This window comes from Sarcophilus harrisii, chromosome 2 (assembly GCF_902635505.1).
Source record: "Sarcophilus harrisii chromosome 2, mSarHar1.11, whole genome shotgun sequence".
NCBI lineage: Eukaryota > Metazoa > Chordata > Mammalia > Dasyuromorphia > Dasyuridae > Sarcophilus > Sarcophilus harrisii.
The window spans coordinates 227,238,730-227,263,581 of record NC_045427.1 but is presented as its reverse complement, the minus strand read 5'-3'; the positions used below and the strand labels follow the sequence as shown (position 1 = coordinate 227,263,581).

Below are 24,852 nucleotides of genomic sequence, written 5' to 3'. Positions count from 1 at the left end.
TTGTCTCAGATTAGGCAGTTAACTTCCAGATAATTTATATCTTCTTGTATCACTCTTCCGTCACATTGTGAATATACATAAAAAAGGACAATGTGTTGTAATAATAGAAAATATGCTGATATATGTGTGAGTCAAGAGACTTAAGTTCAAGTGTAAGGTCTTTTACTAACTAATAGTTTGATCCTGGTGAGTTGCTTTCTTTTTCTGAGATAGTTTCTTCCTTTGCAAGATGAAGGCATTGAAGTAGAGGTGCTTTCTTTTCCAGCTTAAACATGCATTTATACTATCAATCAGACATTGTGGTTTATATGATCAAGTCAAGGAAGAGTATAGTATACTGGAAAGACTGCGGGATTTAGAGTTAGAAAGTTCAAATTCCAATTCTACTACTTATTGGCTGACCCTAGCAAATGCCTTCACCTTTCTAGTTCTCACCTGCAAAATGAGGGATTGTATATTTACTTTAAGATTCTTTCCAACCTTTCAATCTATAATTCCACTGTCTTTTATGCTAATATCACGGATCAAAACTTAATGCTTATTTCAGTAGCATTGTTTTTTAATGCTTTAGAAGCAATTGTTTGGTTTGCTGCCCACTGTTTTGCAGTCTTAGTTACACTTTATAATTTGAAAATTCACCATTATAAATTTTAGGAGTTTTTAAAGTAGTTTCCCTCTGGATAAGCTATTTCCTAGCAGGCACATTAAACACCTATAGCATTATGTTAAAATGTAATTTGATACATAAAGTTTCAAGGGAGCAGTTAGGTGAAATAAATAATGAAATGAAATAATCTCTTTTGTGTGTGTGTGTGTGTGTGTATATATATATGTATATATATATATATATATGTATATATATACATATATATGAAATTAATGGATTAAACTCAATTTCATCCTTTAGAAAATACAAATTACAAATATTTTAATATTATATAATTGTAATCAGACATGTAATGCAGTTTCTTTGAAGAAATTTAGATGAATTCTTAAATGCTCTATTGAGATTTCAAGAATATCCATACTTGAATATTCAGCTAGCATAATAATTCATTATTTTTTACTTTTGGATGCCAAAATTCAGCTTACCACTAATAATTTCCATAGTTTTTCACTTTTAAAATTTGTATGCTTTGAAAGTTTAATCTTTGATTACATTTTGAGCTTTGAAAACACAATGCTCAAATAATTGGTGTAATGGAAAAAGTGCTTGATTTTCTATCAGAAAAACCTGAGCTTGGATTCTAAATTTCACAGTCACCTACTATCTAAATAATTTTAGACTCAACCCTTGATGTAATTTGGATTTAATTTTTCCATTTGTAAAAAGAGGCTGTCAAACTAGATTAGAGGTATCACTCTTAACACCTGCCTCCAAACTCCCAAATAGAATTGAGCTGGAATAAAATGTGCTTGGGAAGTGCTTGACAAAATATATACAAGTACAATGTAATATAGATAGTGTTAACTAGTGGTTTTCTAAGTCAATATGCAGCCAGTGGGGTTCCTTTTAAATTGGATGGTAGTTGATTTCTAAGATCCTTTCTAGCTCTAAACCTATGAACTGATCAATTCAAAATTCATCCTTTATTAAAGAGAATAAAGTCCTTTTGACTGGCAAATTCCACATGTTGAATGAGCCTCTTCTAATTATTAGGACTTTACATTTTGGCTGGAAAGATAGTATTTAGTGACAGTCTCTTCATTGATATTGATTGTAGGGGAATCATGGAGACAATCATGCAACTGTGTGAACCAGATTTTGCCCTCTGTAGGGTAGCCTAGGCATGTAGGAAAGAGCTTGTGGCCCAAGTTTTTTTTTCTTCAATCAGCTTGAAATGTCCATTCTCCACTAGTGACTCAGGGAAGAGATTTATTAAATCCTGATCACATTTATGACAATAACCATGGGGCCCACCACATGGTTGAGCCTCACAAAAATTAGGTTTCTGTATAGAGAGAGGCATCATGGGTTAGCAGAAAAAATACTAGAATTGTAGGTTTTTTAAAAATTCAGTTCAAATCCTGGTTCTGTCATATATTGGCCATGTGGCCTTGATCCATTTCTTCATTTCTCTGGGCTTCATCTGTGAAATGAGCAGATTGGGTCAGATGATACCCCAAGTCCGGTTTATATTATAAAAAGGAAAATACCTTTGGGCTTTGAACTCTTTTGACCTCAAGTAGCCTATGACTTCTTGTACAGTACAACTAAGAAAGAAGAAAGAAAACAAGCTGTTGGTTGGGGTTACACACATCCTGACCCTAAATAGGCCGGATCCTCATTTAGTGAGAAATGAGGCCAAGAAAGAGATGTTTAATGAAGTGAGGAGTGTTTGGATAGCATAAATCTTCAGTTTAATGTAAAGAGGAGAGAGTTAAATTTCAAGTCTACTTATACCTCTAATTGGCTTTGAGGTGTTAGTTTTCATTTTTATAAAATAAGAGAGTTGGGTTAGAGATGATTTTTATATTTTATGTTCTCAGGTCTCATCCAATTTTAACATTCTATACATTAAGGTTTTTGTTCTTGCTTTAATATTCTGTAGTGCTATGAGCTCTTTGTTAACTGATAAGATATTTGCAGATAAATCTTTAAGGTATAGACTTTAGCTGGGCTTTTGGTATTTTAAATGAGTTGCCATTGCAACAAAAAAAATGCTTGGGAAGGAATAAATGAACCTATCAAATACCCCTTAAGAAAATTTGGAAACATTTGTAATAACAAGTACCCCCTCTATACACAAAGACAGTCATGGCTCTTGACTTGAGTCCTTGGATGGGATTGTAAATCCAAGTTGTTCAGTCTCTAAATGCATCTGGTTCTATCTTTAAATTATATTCTGATCATGTGCTGCTTAATAGTGCTATAGAATTGTGGGCTTTTACTTGGTTTGGGTATGGAAGAAGGTGAAAAGAAAATCTTTCATCCTGTATAGCATATGAATGGAGTTGCCTTGTGGCAACTTGGCTCCCACTTGCAGATGACTTGGTTCCTGTTGTCCAAAAGTATCCCATCTCTTCAGATAGTCATTGTTGGTGGCTCTTGACATGGGACCAAATGAAGCCTGCCTTGGAAATGATGTGTGATTCTGTGGCTCTCAGATAGGAAGATCATTCTCTTTTTCTTTCTTCCCTGGCACAGGAAGTAGATTCAATGACTATGCAACTTAGGCTTCTGTGGGGAAGGTGACCTAGAGACTAGAGTTCTACCAGATCGTAGACTGACTGACTAAGCTAAGGGAAAACATGCTATCCTCTCTTTCCCCCTCCTCCCCACACCCCCCCCCCATCCTCACACACCCTATCATCAATAAAAAACAAAATTCCAAGCCAGTTTTATTTACTATAAAGAATATGACATTTCATTCTTGAGAATTTCTTATGTTTCTGGTTGTTGCTATTTATTCAAATCAGAGTCAGAGCATCTCAGCAAGTATATATTTTCAGTGGGCAACTCCACATGATGCTGGAAGACAAGAATTGAATGAATTGTTTCCAATTTTTTGAAATATAATGACAGAAAAACAAAAAGGAAACGTCCAAACATAATAGGAATGATTGATGATAGGAGTCTTTAAACTAATAGTCCTTTTTGATTTTACATAGTATTTTCTGGCTAGATAATGTAGTGATTCAAGTGTTGAACTTGGAGTCAAGATTACTAGGGCACTTCTTAGCTTTGTAATTTTGGGTAAATCCCTTAATCTTAGTTTGCTTCAGTTCTGGGGAAAAAAAGATTATAGTATCTACCTCTTAGGATTGTTGTGAGAATCAAATGTGATTTTATTTGTAAAGCACTTAGCATGGTGGCTAGCACATAGGATTATCATTATCATAGTCACTCAGTCTCACAAAATAGGCAAAGCCAAGTGACAAGAGCTCCATTTTGCAAACAGGAAACTGGGTTCTCAGAAGTGAGAAGTTCACAGAAACAAGGCTAGAATGGTTTAGAGTAAGGATTTGAATCTAGGCCTTTTGACTTGCAGTCTGATTCTCTTGCTAAAATAAAATTTGTTTTGGAGATTATCCTGTGAAGAGGTGTGATATTGTGGTGCATTCATTTAAAGTACAGTTTTTGAAGTCAGGGAGAGCCCAGGTTCAAATTCTGTCTGTCCAACGCTTACTAACTATGTGACTCTGAGCAAGTCCCTTGAGCTGTATGGTTCTCAGTTAAGTGAGATGATTGATTTAATGATCTCCACCAGCACTTCAAAATCTAAGATCTTAATTGGGATTTAGGGTATGTGTGTGAAGGAACCCAACATTCTACCTCTTTTGTTTAAAAAAATGTTCTAGCTGTTCCTATTTTTTTTTTAATACTCTCACCTCTTGCTGAACATTCCCATCAGAAGAAAGAGGACTTCTCAGTTAAGCACTTAGAAACATCCCTACAAAAGCAGGCTACTGAACCAGCCTGTGCATACCAGCAAAGAGCTAGAGAGGCAAATGGAAAAGAAAGGTGGTATCATGAATAAAGTGCTGTATTCAGTTGGGAAGACCTGAATTTAAATCCTTTTTCAGACACTTAATAATTTGTGACCCTGAACAAGATATTTTAACCCCCCTTGGGATTCAGTTTCCTCATTTGTAAAATTAGGGGGTTGATCTTGATGGTCTCTAAATCTAAATCTATGATTCTACTGTTTAGCTTCTGTAGTAGTTGTTTTAAAGTAGACACATGGTCCATTTATTAAGCGGGGCCTAATCATATAGGAGTGGCCCTTCAGGCCCAAGACTGAGATCTGTAGTCAATGAGATCATCCTGGTTGCTATGGCAAGGAAAGGAATGTCATTAATTCAGGTTGGCAGTGACCACTGCTTACGTGTGCCCAAGACAACAGGAACATGGTTCTGACACAAAAGCTGTGGGGAGAAAGTGTAGAAAAAAAAACAAACCCCAAATTTGGATTTTAACTTGACTTCACAAAATAGGGAAGTCACACTTGTGGAGAATGCCAAGTGGTTCAATAGTCAGTAAGGCAGTAAGTGTGTCCTTCTGAATAATCTGGAGGGATCTCCACTGAGAAGCTTCTTAATAGTAAAAAGAAACAAACCATTTTTTGTTCAGCTCAGTTTAGCAGCAGGAGTTCTGCTGGTCTGCCAGGGTCTGCTGCGTAGGAATGTGGGGTGTGCATTGCCTTCCAACACAGTAGGATTTTCTTTCTGTTTTCTAGGTTTTACCCTTTTTCGATGGATTTAGTTGTTACAAGCTCTGTCACTGAGGCTTGATCAATTTCTTCCCATTGGAAATACATTTCAACCACTAAAAATATATTTCAACATATTTACAAAGCTCAAAGCCCTTTCCTATGCTTGCTTAATGAGGTGGGCCTGAATCTGGCCAGGATACTGAGATGTATCACTGCTCTTGGCTCTCTTCTCTTGCAATTTGATCTCTGTCCTGATATTCTGAGTCTCAAAAGAAATCCCTTTCTTCATTCATTCATTCAAAACATTCTTATTAATCTTCCACTATATGTCCAAGGCCCTGTTATTGAGTCCTTAGAAAGATACAGAAATAAGTCAGCTATAGTTCTCCACAACTTGGCTAGTGGCAGGGAGTTGGGTTGAAGGCAAACGCCCAAATGTGTGATGAAGATGTGCGCATGAAGAGAGTGAAAAATTGCTTTGATATTAGACTTAAAATAGGCAGGCAAAAGATATGTCAGGTACAGTGGATAGAGCACCAGACCTGGAGTCAGAAAGACAAGTTCAAATCTAGCCTGTGACACTTACTGTGTGACCTTGAGCAAGTCACTTGACCCTGTTTGCCTCAGTTTCCTCATCTGTAAAATGAGCTGGAGAAGGAAATGGCAAACCACTCTAGTGTGTTTGCTAAGAAAACCCCAAATGGGATATGCCAGGCATAACTGAAATGAATGAATAAAAAGAAGCGTTAAACTCACTTGTAAAACTTCTATGGACTGAACTAGATTAAAATGTAATTGGGAAATTTTTTTTTTTAAATAATAAAAAGGGTCAACTAGATGGCACAGTGGATAGAGCACTGACCCTAGAGTCAGGCGGATCTGAGTTCAAATGCAACCTCAGACAATTAACACTTATTATTTGTGTGATCCTGGTTAAGTCTGCCCTGCTAAAGAAAAAAAAATTAATAATTAAAATACAAGTTAATATGTGATCTACAAGGACACTTTTCTATTTGAGTTTGGTACACTGAAACATATACTATGTTGGACTCTGTATGTCTGTTATATGATTTCTAGGTAAGTCATTTAATTTCTCTTAGCTTCAGTTTCCTTATCAGTAATATAGTAGTAGTAATGGCAACTATCTTACCAACTCACAGCATTATTGTGAGGATCAAATGAACTAATATATGTGAAGTACTTTGCAAGCCTTAAATTGCTATATAAGTGTTAGTGATGGTTATATAGACAGAATGTTTTAAATGACATAACTTCCCTATAGCACAACTTCAGAAGAAGTGAGCTTTCTTTCTATTCTAGTTCATGAGCAGAGACCAGACTCTGTCACTGCCAGCTGTGCTTTTTCAAAATTTTGTCTTTTAATAGTTTGATTTTGTTTGCAGATTCTGTGAAATGCTTTCCTCTAAAAACAGTTGCTCCAGACCTCATGTCTGTTTGTGTGTTATAAGTACTATTCCAGTTTTCCAACATAAACCAATCTGCATCACTTGCAGGCACTCTCATGATCCAAGATATTTGACTCATTGAAGAAATGTCTAAAAATTATAATTACTAAGTATCTGTACTAGACTTCTAAACTCCACAGAGCTTTTAAAATAGAGGGATGGGAATCAGTGGTAAGTACTTTACAAATATCTCATTTGAGGAGACTACCTCTCTATCCATTACATCATATCACCTCCCCCACATCCATATATTTGTGTATTTACATAATATATTACAATTACCTACCATAGATGCTGTGTTTGTGTATTTGGCAGGCCTCTCAGTTATTGCTGATACTTGATGATTCATTGATCATTAAGAAACCCATTACAGTTTCAGTGGGAGTACCTCTAGGAGATGCAGTGAATTTAAAATTTGTTATTTAAAGGCAACTGGCAGTCTTTTAAAAGAGGGCCTTTCATATAGGGGAAATGAATAGACCAGATGAAAAATCCATTTACCTTCCTCAAATTTTTTGTGATTTCTTTTAGTCCGTTTGCTCAGGAAATTACTAGACACATTGGTGCCGAAGGCAGGATTTGCTTTCTTGCACTCCATCTTCTCCTGTTTCTTCTGCTGTAAAGTCACAATGCTGCATTTGTGGCATCATAATCGTTTCCACAGCAACAGACTGTGATGTCTCAAACCCAGAGCCTAAGACTCCATACCATCTTGGGATGTGATCTCACCAATTGAGGAGGGTCAGACCACCTCAGGACTTGGATGGGCACAATTCAGGATGTAGATGGAGCTTGGTTCTTTATCAAATGGCACCCTTCTCTCTGCAGAGACATGGAGCAGAGCCTGAGCAATGGCACATATGTGAAAGCACAGCCCCCACACCTTAAGTCATTAAACATCTCATGGCACCAGGAAAGAAAAAAAAATAAATGAACATTTAATACAGGTTCCCTGGCTGGGTTTCTGTTTCAGTAACTCCATTCTACTTCCCCAAAGTCACAGATGGAGAAGTTATTCTCTTACTGCCTGCCCTAAAAGACCTGTTGGGTAGTTGTGCTGGCACAGCCCAGCCGTCAAGTTCCACTTCAGACTTGGCAGCGTGTCAGCAGTGGGTGAGTGACAAGGCTGAGACATATGGCAGAAGAAAAGTGCCAGGGGAGTCTACATTCCCTATTACTGTACTTTTGACAATAGGTTTCAGTGTTTTAACTTTGTTGGCAGGAGGTAATTTTTTTTTAAAGGCATCAATTTTACTAATTTGAGTCAATCTTGCCAGTAAGCAAGTTCCTAAAATCTCTCAAAGCCAGCCACCTCAGTCCTTGAAATGCTATCCTAATAAATGGGATAACTAGTTTCTAGCTCTTTAAGGAGTCCAAAGCACCTAGGTGAAGCAGGTGCTACAGATATTATGATCTCCATTTTACTGGTGAGGAAACAAGAAATGACAAATAACTTATTCGTGGTCCTACATCTATTAAGTGGAAGAACTAGGTTTTGAACCCAGAGCGTCTAGTCCCAAATCAAGTATTTTATCATGGAGTTCTCCCTTTGGATTAAGGCATTGCTATTCCTAAGCTTATTCTTTCCAAATGGGAATATTCCAAAAGTAAATTGCAATACCTGGTTGTGAATTAGTCTGTCAGAGTGTTTTTTCCCCCCTGTGACAGGACAAATGCAAAATTGAATGGATAGGGTTTTGGAAGTGGGGCTAGGAGTTGGAGAAAAGACAAATTTTGCTGACCTAACAGTTTTGCTGGGAGCCCGCCCTGTCAAAGAAGACAAAGAAAGCATCAAAATGCTGACCAAGCCATTTTATTTTTGTTAGTGTTCTTCCTCTTTTTTTTTTTTTTTGAGGGGGTTGGATAGACTTGTATATGAAATGTCCTTATAGAATATATTTCAAGGAAGGATGAAATTTTACTTTTAAAGTTTTTTCTTCCCATACCCCTGCAACGACTAAGTCACAGATCTGCCAAGACCACTGAATAAAATCTAGGTCTCAACCTGGGGATGGTCATGTTTGTAACTTTGTTACAAACAAATCCTGATGTGATATCTCAGATAGAGTGTTCCCAGAGTTGTGTTCAGGTATGGGCACCATGTTTTATCAAGAAAATGGGCAATCTGAAGAGTCCAAAACAGAGTGACTAATATGGCTAGGGAGTTTCCAACTATATATTTTAAAGATTCATTGAAGAAACTATGGAATTTGAATCTAAAGATAAAACTATGCCTTAAAATAGCTGATGGGCAGTAATAGGGAAAGATGAATGAATTATTCTTTGTACATTCAGAAGGCAGAACTAAGACTAACATTTGAAAGTCACAGGGAGGTGGATTTTGGTTGACTATATGGATGACTTTTCTAACAATTAGAGCAATTTCATAATGGGATGGGATGTTTTAATAGGCAATGATTATTTCAGCACTAGAGGTATTTTAACAGAGCTTGAATTGCCACTTGTTAGGGATACTGTAGAGACTGTTCATGAATGGGATATTAAGTTGGACTAAAATGCCTTCCAATTTTTTAATTTCATGATTCTCAATCAACCAACTGATATGTATTTTATTAAGCACCTACTATGTGCCAAGCACTAGGGTAGAAATAAAATGACCAAAATGATTCCTGCACGGAAGGAGCTTGGATCCGGTGAGATCATCATTATAGATTGAGAGTTAGAAGGCACCTTAATGTGAACCCAGTTCAAATGTTTCATTTTCTTTTTATTTGTTTATTTATTTTTTATTTAATAGCCTTTTATTTACAGGTTATATGCATGGGTAACTTTACAGAATTAACAATTGTCAAACCTCTTGTTCCAATTTTTCACCTCTTACTCCCCACCCTCTCCCCCAGATGGCAGGATGACCAGTAGATGTTAAATATATTAAAATATAAATTAGATACACAATAAGTATACATGACCAAACCGTTATTTTGCTGTACAAAAAGAATCGGACTCTAAAATATTGTACAATTAGCTTGTGAAGGAAATCCAAAATGCAGGTGGGCATAAATATAGGGATTGGGAGTTCAATGTAATGGTTTTTAGTCATCACCCAGAGTTCTTTCTCTGGGCGTAGCTGGTTCAGTTCATTACTGCTCCATTGGAAATGATTTGGTTGATCTCATTGCTGAGGATGGCCAGGTCCATCAGAACTGGTCATCATATAGTATTGTTGTTGAAGTATATAATGATCTCCTGGTCCTGCTCATTTCACTCAGCATCAGTTCGTGTAAGTCTCTCCAGGCCTTTCTGAAATCATCCTGTTGGTCATTTCTTACAGAACAATAATATTCCATAATATTCATATACCACAATTTATTCAGCCATTCTCCAACTGATGGGCATCCATTCACTTTCCAGTTTCTAGCCACTACAAAAAGGGCTGCCACAAACTGTTTCATTTTCTTGATGAGAACTTGAGGCTAGGAGAAAGTGAATGACTTGCCTATGAACACATAGTAAGGAAGTGTTTGAAGCAGGATTTGAAGTTGAGTTTTGCTCTCATGTTGGCTCCTGAGAGCAGATCTAGTAGTAATAGGTGAAAACTGCAGAGAAATTAATCGAGGCTTCATATTTAAAAAAACACAATAATAACAATTAATATTAATAATAACAACTAGAATTTATATAACATCCATTGAGACAGGCCTTTTTGTCTTTATTCCCATTATAAAAAAACAACCAAAAATGTCCTAATAGAGTTGTCCCAAACAGTATAAGTTTCCTTGGGAGATGGTGGACTTTCCTTAACTGGAAGTCTTTAAGCAAAGGATAAATGAAAACCTTCTTTGGAGAAGAGATTCTTGTACAAATAGAGAATCCTTACCATATTTATTTTTTTACAAGAATCTTTCACTTCTATTTTATTTCTGGTGCTTATATCCTTTACCTCCATTGACTAGAAGGAGGAATTAATGGAGAGAATGCTGGTGATGAAGTTGGGAAGTCCTGAATCAAATCCCTCCTCAGACACTCAGACTTCTCAGACACACTCGTGACCCTGGATAAGTCACTTAATCTATTCAACCTCCGTTTTCTAATCTCAAAATGGGGATAATAATAACAGGATTGTAGTAAGGGTCAAATGATACATGGAAAGCATTTTGCAAAATTTGAAGTGCCATATAAATACTAATTGGCATTATTATTATTGGGGAAATAACTTATTGGATTCTTGAGGCTCTGTTGTGATGTGATATTGGCATATTGAATGTGAATGTGATCTTTGGGAGAGTACAACTATTATTTAAGTGAAATTAGAGCCAAACTGTCATTGGTTAAGAAAATATTTTATCAATATACTATTTGCTTATGGTGTTTACTTGTCAAATGCACAAGGGATCAAGATTTTAATTGTTTTAAATTAAAATGTCATCTTCCTTCCCTGCTTCTAGGTTCATCAAGAAATTTAAACAAAAAACAAAAACATAGTTTTTGGATCAAAGACAAATATAAATATTTGAAATTTTTTGTTTAGTAAAAGAGGATTTATTTTTCATTCCAAGATTGTACTAATGAAAGTATTTTAGGTATTTTGCTTTTCAGCACAGAGGGTGTGTTCCTGATAAGGCTGAACAATTTTTTTTTTTTGATAAGGTCAGATTATTCACTAAGTCATGTCTAAGGTATTGTTATTTGCTTTAGCTGTGCAATCTAGTCTAAGAATATTGTAAACATAGATTTGACTTTGATCATCTAACTTGATTCAAAAATAGAACTAATAACTGACAGGAAGGCTTGTTTTTTTTTCTTTTTAAGAAATTTGAAATTCGTCTTGATCTTGAACTCAAGACAGGATTTCAGACTTCTGGATTTAATATAAATTTTGATTTGTTCCAAATTGAACAGAGAAGGGGCCACCAGGCCATTCTCTTGAGTGATAATTGCTTTCTGAGAATGAATTTTCTAAATGGTACTTCCAAGACCAAGCCAGAGTGGAAATAGGTAGCAATTTGACCCTTTAATAGAGAGAGTTACTTGTATAGTCTAAGGAAGATCCCAAAGTAGTAGGAGATTCCACTGTAGGAAGGGTTGCACACTACAAATGCACCTTTGTATTAAAAGCAAGTTGTACACACAAGCCTCCTGTGAGTGAATGCGTGACTACTGTGAACAATGACTGTGTTTTCCAAATGCCAAGTTGGGAAATATGATTTTGCTGCATTATTTTTTTTCAAAGTCTGATTAAAAGAGAGGCAATGTTGCATAAAGGAGAGTTGGCCTAGAAACCATGAAGATATGCGTTCAGTTCTTGTCTCTGACTCACATACTGGCTGGGTGACCTCAGATGCAAGTCACTTACACTCAGTGTTCTAAGCAATTCTCTAAGACTAAGTTGTTGAGAAGGTGCTGACTTACATAGACTGAGGGAGGCTCCTTATTAAGGAGTTCCCTATATCAGAAAGATCACAGGTCTAGTCTCTGTTGCTGATTATAAAAATTTTTTTTAAGTTCTCTTTCATGTTGGATAATCCAGGAATTTTGTTTGTCAGAAGCACAAGTCCCTGAATTTTGCTAGTTCTGTTATTCAGAAGCTGTTTGTTGAGTACAGCATATGTATAAGGCCTTGTGCATCTCTGTTAGAGAGATATTAAAGAAATCCAATCCAAAACCTCCAGGGATTATAGTCCATTATGGATCTAAGGCACAACATACACAGTCAAATAAGAATGTAAGAGACAGGACAAGACGATTAAACTCAACTACTTTGACAGGTTTTTGGTGGACTCTGAGAGGAGGAGCAGAGGGTGGGGAATGTGCTACATTGGCCCCTCCTTTGCGGGAGTGGGGGTAGAAGAGGAATAAACTGAAATTTTGGTTCTGGGGACTTTTCTGTTCTGTCTCTAGCACATTGTAAAACCTTAATTTAACACTTTCTAATTCTTCCTCCTCTTCCATTGCAAAATTGGGATTACAGTCACCCTTTAGACAATCTAGCTCTAAAAATTGTCGAGGCAAATGCTTATAAACTATAAAGCATTCTTCAGAAATGTGAGTTGTGGGGGTGCTAGGTGATGCACTCATTTTGGGATTAGGAACACCCGAGTTCAAATATAGCCTTAGATATTCAATACTTATTAGCTTTGTGACCCTGGACAAGTCGCCTAACCCCAATTGCCTAAAAAAGAAATGCAAATTGTTATTAAAATGATTATTATCATTGTTTATAGACCCTGAGATGGGGCTCAGGAATTGTCTTGGGGTCAAAAATCAGCTAAGGATACTAAAGAGAATCCACATCTCAGGTCCTGCTGTGTTCCCCTAGTCTGGAATGTTTCCTTTCCTTTTATCTAAAGCTTGCTCATTTTTCAAAGCCCACCTAAGAAAAAGTGGTACATCATGGAAGTAGGCACATTGATTTGGGTTGCAGGAAATATGACTGTTAGTTTTCAGTCTGCGGGGCCTTCTCTGGCCCTTCGAAACCTCTTCTGTAAAGTGATTGAATGAGGTGGACTGGAAGATTCCTCACATCCTGTCCAGCTCTGACATGACATGCTCTGATTATAAGATTCCACTGATTTAGTTGCATATAGGACACACTAAATTTGGTTAAACTCTCCTTTCTGTTCTCATTAAATCTGGTGTGAAGCTGCTTACCTCATGCTATCTATTTTTCCGTAATATCATGAACCAAGGTTTTAATTTGGGCTTTCTTGTTTTGCTTTTTAAAAATTAAAAAATAAAATAAAATAAACCCATGATTGCTCAGCTTCAATAGTACTATTTTATAGCCTTAAAAGAGACCCTTCTTTTTCCAGAAGAACCGACTCCACATAATATCGTCAGCCCACCCTCTGGATGTCCTGATGATGTCCTGGATTATGGCCTCAAGCCATACACCCCCCCTCCTAGTAACTCTGCAGATCCCATGGGCAAATACGGACAGCCAGATAGCATAGGGTCAAAATGCTACCTAGACCCTGCAAAGCCTGTAGGGCCCTCGGCTTTGAGTCCTAGGATCGAGATCACTCCATCCGAACTGTCGGGTGGGTCCTTCCGCATCAGAGACACAGATCTTTTGGTAGAGCATCAGCCCAACTCCGCTACTGCTAGCCCAAGGTTTACTCTGCCGGTCCCTGGCTTTGAGGGCTACCGGGATCCGCCTTGCTTGAGCCCCGCTAGTAGCGGCTCGTCGGCAAGTTTCATTTCAGAGACCAATTTCTCTCCCTACACATCACCGTGTGTCTCGCCCAATAATGGCCCTAGTGACGACCTTTGTCCACAATTACAAAACATCCATACTCATTATTCTCCTAGAACCTCTCCAATAATGTCACCACGAACAAGCATCACAGAGGAAACCTACTTGGGACGACACTCACCCTCGCCCCGTCCCAACTCCAGGTCTTCATCACCCGGTGCGAAGCGAAGGTACTCTTGTGCTGAGCTCTTCACTACTCAGCTGCCCTCGGCCTCTCCACACCAGTCTAGGACCCCCTCTCCACAAGCCTTGCCCAACGTCTCGCTGAGGGAAGACGGACCTTCAGTCACTTGCACCCAGTTGCCCAACTCCACCATTCTTATGGACACCATGAGCAATCTCACCACAGATCCCCCTTGTGGCATCCCCTCCAAGATGTGGAAAACCAGCCCTGACCCATCTCCAGTTCCCTCCCAAAAACCCAGCGTGCCACGGCACTCCATCTATCCGAATGTAGATTATCTCGGCTCTTGTGAGCAGGAGGAGAGAAGAAACTCGGCTCCCGAATCGATTTTATTGGTGCCTCCAACTTGGCCAAAGCAACTGGTTCCTGCCATTCCTATCTGCAGGTGAGTTGTGTTTTTAACATGGCTCTGCATGTGGATTAGTCTTAAGTCTCCAGTTTTCATTGTTTACTCAAATTTAATAAATATTTATTAAGCACAACTACTCGCAGAACACCGTGCTAGTTACAAACTTGAAATAAGATACAGCTGTACACTTCAAAAAATTTATGGTCTAATGGGAGATAATGCATGCACAAATAACTATAATAGGAAAGAGGACATATGAAATACACAAAGGAGACTCAAAGTACCCTGTGATTTTTATATAATGAATTACAAATATTTTTGACTAGTGGATTGCCTTTAGTGAAATCATGATATTTGATAAGATATTAAGATGAGTTTTCAGTAAGCTGGGAAGACAAGTGGATGTACTAGGGGAAAGTGTTATGAGAACACCATCTCAGAGGATCTATACCCTTATGTATTATGTATGACAAATGCTTGGGGTTCAAGTAGAAGGTCAGTCAGACCCAATTCTGAGTGTTATATTTTAGTAACAAATGGCTCCAACCTGAACCAAATTAAATGACACTGAGTGGATTTGTACCCTTATATTCTTAGATGAACTAGTGGGCTATCTATGATCATATCTTGCAATCTATTCTTTCTTGTGCTGTATTTTAAGATGATTCATTTTTTTAAAATAAACAGCAACAAAATCCTTGTAGGAAAAAATGTAGAAAGAAAGAAAAAAAAAGGATATTTAATCCTAGTGTTATTTTGATCAGATGCTTGAGATCAACAATATGCTGCAAACAAGGAGGGTAGAAATAAATTTTGAACTGCCTAAGACATACAGTAGAAGACCTGAGGACTTTACCTCCTTCTACGTCTATTTCTTCACCTCTAAAATGGGAATAATAGCTGAATTACCTTCCTCATCATTGTGAGGAAAGTGCTTAGCAAACCATTAAGCTCTATAGTAATGGAAACTATAATTAGATCTGAGGCCATACACTTTAAATAGTCAAGCTTCTAAGCTACATAGCATTAAAAATATCCTGCTTTGAAATGGATTATTTTGTATATTGTGTATTATCTTGTATTCACTCAGCTGAAATATCAGAGGATTTAGAGCTGGGAAGGATTTTTAAAGATCAACTAGTAAGAGTCCTTCATTGGGTAAGTGACATGCCTCAAGTCACTTAGATGGAAAGTAAGCTATGTGGAAAGTGGAAGATTTACTCTAATCTGGTACTTAGTATAGGACAGTGGGATAGCTCTTGGGAGAAATGGGTTCTCAACCCAACTCTGCCTCTTATTAATTTACCTTTGTGACCTTGGTTAACTTTTTTTCCTAACTTTTCTGTGACTTTCCTACCTGCATGGTAAAATGATCTCTAAGTCCTATTTGAGCTCTAAAACACCATGATATAAGCTAAGTGAATAGTTAATAAATATCTATCAATGTGCCGGGCTCTAATGGGACAGAGAAGAGAAATGTCCTTTGCTAACAATGAATTTATAACATCAAAAGTATCCACAAATAAATCTCATTAGGAAATAATAATAACCAACATTTTGTAGCACTTTCAAATTTACCAAGAAAAAAATTGCAGTAATTATGGAACACAAAAGTATAATTTAAAAATAGAATAATTGTTTTCTTTAAGGCAGTGAGCTGTTTAAAATTTTCAAATCAATTTAACAAACTTTTATTAAGTGTGCAAAGTACTAATGATGTAAAGATAAAAACTACATAATGCCTGCCTTAGATGAGGAATCTGCATTCTACTGAAATCAATACCAAGATAGTATATCTTCACACATCTCTGAAACATACCATGATTATTATTGGCATATGCTAGACTCTTTAAAATGCATTTATCCTAGGCAAGATAATTTGGGGTATAGACAGGGAAGGGGACACATTTACATTGATTCTTTCTGTTTTTTATATTCTGTTGTTTTTTGTTTTTAATTTCCTTCAGCATTCCAGTGACTGCATCCCTTCCACCTCTTGAGTGGCCTCTTTCTAATCAGTCAGGGTCATATGAACTCCGTATCGAAGTACAGCCAAAGCCCCATCATCGGGCACACTATGAGACAGAGGGAAGTCGTGGGGCTGTCAAAGCTCCCACAGGAGGTCATCCTGTGGTCCAGGTATGAATCTCAATACTTCTACCCAGAGTCTTAGATTGAATCCTAAATGACCCCTTTGCTTCACAGCAGTCATGTACAAGAATGTGATCATAACCGTTCTTCTGGAAAGGGGGATTTGGGTCTGTGGAGCTTAGTACTGGTTACCCATTCTTAATTGGTTCAGAACTATTGCTTGTAGTTCCTCTTTGTAAGCTTGATAGTGTATGGGTAGAGTGTGGTACCTGAAGTCAAGAAGACCTGAGTTTGAATACAGTCTCAGATGCTTACTAACTCTTTGATCTTAAACAAATAACTTCACTTTTCTCTGCTTTATTTTTCTCATCTTTAAAATAAGTAATAATATTAACTTCTATTTCCTAGGACTCTTGTGAGGGAAAATGAGATAATGTTGAAAAAGTACTTTGCAAATCTTAAATCACTATATTTAACAGAAATTATATTAGAAATGGTCTTGTTATGGCATTTTGAGGCCACAAATTTGCAGAGATAATTATGTTTAATGAGGTTTTTCTGAAGTTTTTTCCAAGAATTTAGTCAACATTTTTATCTGTTTTGAATTTGGGATAAAGGTATAGTTCTCTCTTTCTTATTGAACTCTATCTAGTTTTCCTGTCACTGACACAACCACAGATATTTCTTTAAATGTTCACACATGCATATAGCAAGCTCCTGTTTCTCCATAATATTTAGAGGTTGAAGTATTCAGGTCATCTGATTATTCTGGGTAACCTGGAATTACCACAAACAATCCTGGGTGTGTCTTCATATCTGTATAGATTAAGGATTCTTAACCTGGGATCTATGCTCTTTTCTTTAAAAAAAAAACAAACAAAAAACAACTATTTGGATAACTGTTTGAATGTAATTGGTTTCCTTTGTAATCCTAAGTGTTTTATTTAATGTATTTAAAATATTATTCAGAGAAGGGGTTTATAGTTTATAGACTGCCCAAGGAGTCCATGATACAAAAAAAAGTTAAGAATACTTACTTTAGATGAAATCTGATCTGCTAGTCTGGAGATCTCAAACTTGCTGCTAGAGTGTGGGCGCCTCCTCTGAAGTAGTCAAGATTAAGGGGTTAGGAAAAACAAAACAAAACAAAACATCCAATACTGACTTCATAATCTTGACGCAGACATTTTCTAGCTATGTGAACTTGGGCAACTCACCCAACTGATGTCTGCCTCAGTTTCTTCAACTGTAAAATGGGGATAATACTAGCACCTACCTTACAGGAATTGTTATGATGATAAACTGAGTTATATGTAGAGTGCCTAATACATAGTAGATGCTTAATAAATGCTTGTATTTTCTTTCCTTTACATTTGTAGAAGATCCCCATTTCATTAGATTGTAAACTCCTTGAAGGCAAGAACTGTCTTTTGCTTCTTTTCATACCCCTAATGCTTAATACAGTGCTTGGCACTGTGTGGGCAATTAAGCAATGATACTTAATTGATTGCTTGCTCCCAACCCTACAAGTTTTAAGATGCAGACTTCAGTAGGCTTGTTCAAACTTCAACTTCAATAAGCCTTGACTTGGCACCTCCTAGATGTGGCACAGTGTGCCAGGTGGTGGGAGAAATGTAAAAAAAATTAATCCCACATGTAATCACATTGATGAATAAAGAAGATTCAGACAGTTAGCAGAGCAAATAGCATAATGCTATAAACTTAAATTGAATGGGCACTCTGAGTTTAAGATTCCTGGTCAACATTAGTCTTGTGGAACTTCTGTGTTGCATCTTACCCTTACGTTTAACTTCCTCCAGCTTAGGAGGAAACTGCCAAGTAGTTGTACTATTCACATTTATGGTTGTGAAAATGCAACATGGCTTTAAAAGTCTTTGGCAGTATCATTAGAAGCTACATAGAAGGAGATAATTTTCTTTTTAAAAGGTGAGATGTGATATTCTACTTTTTAGTGCAATTGGAGTGAACCCATGAATGCAAAATGTTCTGTAGGAGAGGAAAAGAAATTTGGGAAGAATACAATTAGCAGTTAGATTTGAGCTGTTTTTCTTCTTAAAAGATTCAGTTACATGATATCCCAACTGGGTTGATAGTCTTTGGGATTGTAACTGGCAATTATTTTTATTAATCTAGTGCTGGTCAGTAGGTAAGATGCAGAGATTGAAAAAAAAAAGAAGAATAGATTTAACTAATTTAGTACAATGTCCCTAATATTTCCTTTTTCTATTTTTGGGACAGGATGCTGTGGTCCTTATGTGGACAAAACTGCTATTCTATTCAAAGGGAATTTTGCAAAATCAGGCTTTAATATTTCCTAAGCTCTTTATTTTATGAGCTCTAATAATATCACAACTGAGAGTGGTATGTATGAGTCCATTGTCATTTGGTCCTCTTAGCTGCTTATGTTTCTTATCAGATACTTGCACATAATATTCTCAGAGTTAGACTTTTCCTAGATTTTCCTCCTCTTATTATATAAAGAGACTCTTAAGAAAGTTGTAATTACTATGTATTGTACTGTATAACCAGGCATTGTAATTACTATATAATTATTATGTAACATTGTAATTATCAGGAAATGAAAGTATTACCAGGAAAACCAAATTTTATCCTTTTATATCACCAGAAATATGAACAGTAGTAATAATACGTTTTTGAGGTGCCATTTAACATTTAGAGAGAAAGTGGAGTGTAATGGCTAGTGACTTTGCTTAGGAGCCCAGAAAAAGTTCTTACTTCTTCTATACACTGTTAGTATGATCTTAGATAACGTATTTAATTTAATGGTATTTTAGGGAACTCTCTTAAGACTTTTAACTTTCAGAGAAGGTGCCTTGCATTTATTTTCTTTTCTGGAAGTTTATACCAATGAAATCACAGATCCTGTTTTGTCCCTATTTACCATTTACAAAGCACTTTAATTTACATTTATACCCAGTCCTTATAACATGTGAATTAGACAATGCAAATACTGTCACCTCTGTTTTACAGAAGAGAAACTGAGGCTCAGAGAGAGGAAGCAGCTTGCTAAGGGCACATAGTGATAGGAGAATCAAAATGGGGACATGATGCTTAAGTTTGGTGGTCTTTCCACTGACCTGTGTTGCTTTGAGTTCACATTCAAAGGTTTGATATTTTAGTCTCTTAGAACAGATGTTCAGGCACATGGAGAAAATGTGGACAATTCCTTTATGTGGATTCATTACAAATGTTGAAAATATCAATTAGATTTAACTCATGGTAAGAATTGTGGGTTTCATGTGGCCAAACACTATGTCCTGGAGCTGCACCTGCATGGTTTATGACATGAGAATCTGGACAAGACTAGTAAAAACCAAACCCTTTCATCTTGTAAGAAAAAGCACATATACATTTGGCAGTGAATTCAATCCACTGAATTTCAGCTTTTGGACTGTCTGCTACTCAGTTCAAATTATGTATAAAACAAGGCAGAAATAAAGCAGACAAGGGGATTTTCTGGTTTTACTAGGCAGTGCTGTGATACTGAAAATAAACAGAAACCTTTGAGTGATTGGTTGTGAGGTTTCATCCCTTCCCCCTTTTTTTTAACTATTTAAAAATTAGTGTTCAGAAGGTTCATTCACTTATAAAATTGAAAATAGGATGTTCATTTGGATGTGTTCTTTAATGGGGGATCAAATAATCTCTCCAGTGACAAATTTCTAGCTCCCATTTCTTCTCTCCCATCTCCAGGTACTCCTTCATCCCTATTCTTTCCAACACTGGGAGCACAAAGTAGAAGAACTACATATTTGATTCATTACTCAAACTTTAGAAATTCATAAAAAAGTAAAAGGGACCATTTCAAGCTGAAATTGACTCTTTCAGTCAATAAATAACATGGGCAAAGTCAGAAATCCTCAGTGGGGAATCCTTGCTTTCCAATTCTTGCCAATCAGTAGGATATTTCATTTAGCAAGCATTTATTGAGAACAGACTATATATCAAGATAAAATGCTAGGTTCTGAGGATACAAAGACAAAGGGGAAATATCATCTCTTTCCTCAAGTAGCTTACTTTCTGTTGGGAGTAGAACAACATTGCTAGGTAAATGTAATGGAAAGAAATTTTTATTTAAAAGATCTGGGTTTGAATTCTGCTTCTACAGCTTATTCTTTATGTTAGTTTATATTAGTGTGTCTTTGAGTTAGTTGCTTCCCTTCGTTAGGTCTCAGTTTTTTTTATCTCTAAAATGGGGATGTTGGACTAGATTATCTCTAGTATCCTTTTCAGCTTTAAATCTGTGATTCTATGGAATGATCATGTTGGAGGATCTGGGGCTTATACTGAGCCTTGAAGGATGGAAACTATTTAAAAAGATGGAAAAGAAGATATTCTGCATGGAGGGGAATGACATGAGCAAAGATATGGAAGCATGTTGGATATGTTCACAGAATGGGACAATGAGTAGACAAGCTGTGGCTAGAGCATAGAGTACATGTTGTGATATGGTGTGAGATAAAGCTAGCTTGGGATATCTAAGAACAAAATAAATTTTTATGAGAAGAATGAATGGAAAAATTGTTTTTAAGGGTATGTAAATTTTAAAGAGTAAAGAAGGCATTGTAGTAGAGCAGGAAAAGTGTTGCATTTAGAGTTGGAGAATTTGGGTTCCAATGATACTGGCTACTTTTGTAATCTAGAGAGTAAGCTTTTTGCTATGTGTGGATCTTTCTTTCTTCATCTTTAAAATGAGGGGATTAGAGTGAATCAAAACTTCTTAAACTGTGGGTCATGACCACATATGGGGTTCTCCTAACTGAATGTGGGAGCGATAAAATTATAATTTCTTATCAGTAAATGTTTGATTTGTATACCTATTTTATATACCTATGTGCCTGGGGTTGCATGAAAATTTGTTAGGTGAATAGGAGTTGTGAGTGGAAAAAGTTTAAGAAGTTCTGGACAAGATCTCTAAAGTTCCTTTTTATTCCAAACCTGTGGTCTTATGTTATGAAGATATATAAGCCATTGACATTTTACAAACATTAATAAAACTTTTCTCACAAATCTCAATGAGGTAATAAGCAAAAAACTTAGAAGCCTATGAAGTTTAGATATTCAAAAATAGCTTGATTAGAAATATAAGAAACTATTTATACCATATCATCTTGAATATAGATCACATTCATCTCCTCAATTTGGTTTATATAAAACTGGGGTGTGATCTATAAGATGCTGTTTTTTTCCTTAGAAGACAATATCATTTTAGGGGTGTGCCCTAGATTGAACAATGGCTTGTGTTAGGATCATTCATTCAATAAACTTTTTTCCCGAAAAGTAAAATAAAAAAAAAATAACACTTCTGGTCTTGGTGGGAGGGCTTACATTTTACTGGAGGGAAGGGGAAAGTATCATTTAAAGAGATAAGTAAGTACAATATAATTTGAGCAAGAAGAGGGCATTCATAGCTAAAAATCAGGAAATGCTTTTTATAGGGAATGATGTCTGAATTGAACTTGGAAGAAAGCTAAGGATTCTGAGAGGTAGAATCTATATTGTAGGAATAGAGGAGGAGGAACTGCAGAGGTACAAAGGCCAGAGATGGGGAGAAAACAACAAATAAGTCAGTTTGTTTGGAAAAGAAAGTATGTGAAGAAAACTGAAATGTCTCCAAAAGTAGGCTAGATTTCAAAGGGATTTAAGTACTAAACTGAAGAGCTTTTACTTTATCTTTATCTACTTTATCAAAAATCAAAGATTTTTGAGCAGATCTCTACTTTAGGAAGATTACTTTGGTAGCTCTGTGGAGGATGGATAGAAGAAAGAGACTAGAAGGAGAGGAATCCATTTGAAAACTATTGTGATACCCTATGCAAGAGGTGATAAGGACCGAGTTAAATTGTAGTCAAGGAAACGGGCAAAGGTAGCATTAACAACACTTGATAATTGATTAGTTGTGGGAAATGAAGGAAAGCGAAAAGCTGAGAATGACTTGAAGCAGTTAGTTGGGCTGACTATATGGATGATGGTGGCCTCAATAGAAAAATAGAAATCTGGACTAGAAATTGGGTTAAGTGAGTTGTGTGCATTCTGTGACAGTAAATTCTGTTTTAGATATGAGCCTCAGTTCCTCATCTGTATGTAATTGGACTTGGACTGATTTCCATTTGGACGTGCTTCGCACTGATTTCCCCTTAGGCAGAGGAAGTAGTTCCAGACATGTCGGAATAAAATTCAGTCCGAGCCTGTCTGAATAACTAGTTACATATAAAATGAGGAGATTGGACTAGATGACTGTTAAGGTCCCTTCCAGCTTTAAATCTGTGATTCTTTGTTGAGATGCCTCTAGGACTATTAGGTAGATATGTCCCCCGGATAGTTGGTAACATAGGACTAGAGCAATGATCTGTGATTGGTAGGATATTTGTAAGGAACATAGAACATCAAAGTTTAGAAGGGCAGACAACAGAAACAACATTCAGAAGCTCCCTCTGAATTTTATTGTCCACAGATTAAAACAAGATTAGAAACTGATTCCAGTTTATCCCTAAGACCAGCAAGCTATTCAGTTATGTTCAACATTTATTAAGTATCTTCTTTTTCTGAAGTTCTATGTTCTAGATGTTTGGGTAACAAAGAAAAATAATCCAGTTTCATAAGCTAATAAAATAGTACTTTGATCATATGCAAAATACCTTTTCTTATAGCATTACCTCTGAAATAGGTAATGCAAATATTACCATATTTACTTTAAAAACAAAGAAACCAAACCACACACTAGCTTACACTCACACAGTTAGAAAATGTCAGAGGATTTAAATATTGGCTTTTGGACTCTGAGTTCAGCATTTTCTCTGACTATAATATACTATGGTTTTAGATCTTGTAAAATAGAAGGCATCAGAAGTTCTTGGGAAGTGACAGGGATGTGATTTAAAAGACTTAGCATTTGGTAACTCGGGCTCCTTCAATCTCTTCCCTTTGTCTGGGACTGGCTTCTTCTTTCCTAACTGAGGGTTCTAGAATCATTTTCAGATTTGAAGGCTCTCTATGGTTTTGATTACTCGGAAAATGCTTTTCCAAGTTTCCTATGGTAATCCATGTGTGATGTAGAATTCTACCTCACAGAAGAGTTTATCTTACAATGGACCTAGCTAGCAGTTAGTTAATAAACATTTTGTCATATTTAGAGAGGTCTCAGACTTTGGAGTTTCTTCTTTGGAAAATTGGTGACTTATTGTGGAAAGAGTTCTCTAGAATCCTAGAAGAATATCTGCTAGGGGTGCAAATAAAATAAAGTGTTAATAATTGAGCATCTACGATTGATTCATTCAACAAATTCAAAGTTCCTACTGTGAATCAAGGCATTATACTTAATGTTGGGAAAAGTATTGGAGCTAAGTGAGACAATTCTTTATGGATGAGGAAGACATTATGATATAGTAGAAAATGTTAAGAGGTCCCTTATATTGAAATGGAAGTCAAGGGACCTGATTTGAGTCGGTGGCTATGAAGTCACTTTGGCTCTGTCAATCTGAGTGAGTATGCTTTATTATAGATTCTAGAATCTGAAATCTGGAAGGGACTTTCAAGGTAATCTAATCCAATTCCTCCTTTCTTGAGGCTCAGTTTCCTCTTCTGTGCCAGGAATTCTGGACTCAGAGTCTCTTCCAACTTGAAAATGCCATAAAACAGTTGACTAGGCAGTAGATCACCTGGATTTTCAAGACATATTTTGAGAACCATTGCTTTTGCTTTAAGGCATTGTATACAGTTTTGAAAGCTCTAGGAAGCTATGCCTAGTATTTTAATTACTCATTGAAAGAGTAGTCGTGCAGTTTTTAGCTGCAAAAGAGAGGGTTGAATGAGCTAATCTCTAGGTTCCCTTTCCATTCAGTAGTCTATGATTTTGTGATCTGTAATCTGTGACTTTTAAACAAAACACTTCTATTGCTTTTCTGAAATCAGGTGGATCTAATTATAATGCAAATAATACAGGCGTCAGGACTATTGACTTTATTTATAAAGCAACAATAAGTATATACTTCATTTATCTATTAAGTAATGTTCTTCCACTTAGAACTCAATAAGCATGGTATATCTCCTCTGCTAAAGTACCCTGCTGCCTCATCTCTTGTAAGTGACCAAGAGCTCTTCCAGTTGGAGTTTAGTTCAGAAAGGTCCCACCAAACTGCAAGAGCTTTGGAAATATGATTTAGGTAATGAACTTAGGCCATTTTTTTTTTTTGGTCCAAGAACAAATTTAGAAAAGTGAACAAAGTGCAGAAAACCTTATCAGCAAGGGATTGGTCACAAGCAAGTTACAAATTCTCTGCTGGGGTGAGGATGATTTGCATATTCTGCCTCAGGGAAAAGAGAATTACACTTGGAAAATCGCCGGTCTTTTC

At 36.5% G+C, this 24,852-nt stretch overlaps 1 protein-coding gene and 1 long non-coding RNA gene across 8 annotated transcripts in view; one reads left to right on the top strand and one right to left on the bottom strand.

Moving 5' to 3' along the window:
- Positions 1–24,852, top strand: part of NFATC2 (nuclear factor of activated T cells 2) — a 180,519-nt gene that overhangs the window by 19,982 nt on the left and 135,685 nt on the right. For 5 of the 7 annotated variants that reach the window (XM_031951639.1, XM_031951638.1, XM_023494518.2 and 2 more), the window contains exons 2-3: positions 13,393–14,404; positions 16,336–16,507. In XM_031951639.1, coding sequence (XP_031807499.1) covers positions 13,393–14,404; positions 16,336–16,507 — 1,184 coding nt within the window. The remainder of the gene's footprint in view (positions 1–13,392; positions 14,405–16,335; positions 16,508–24,852) is intronic. The other 2 variants (XM_031951640.1, XM_031951641.1) reach the window with 1 other exon arrangement.
- On the bottom strand, positions 2,869–7,228 carry LOC116421515. The gene is made up of 2 exons (XR_004231902.1): positions 6,909–7,228; positions 2,869–3,472 (listed from the first exon to the last, which is right to left on the bottom strand). It is a non-coding gene; the product is annotated as an uncharacterized LOC116421515 (long non-coding RNA).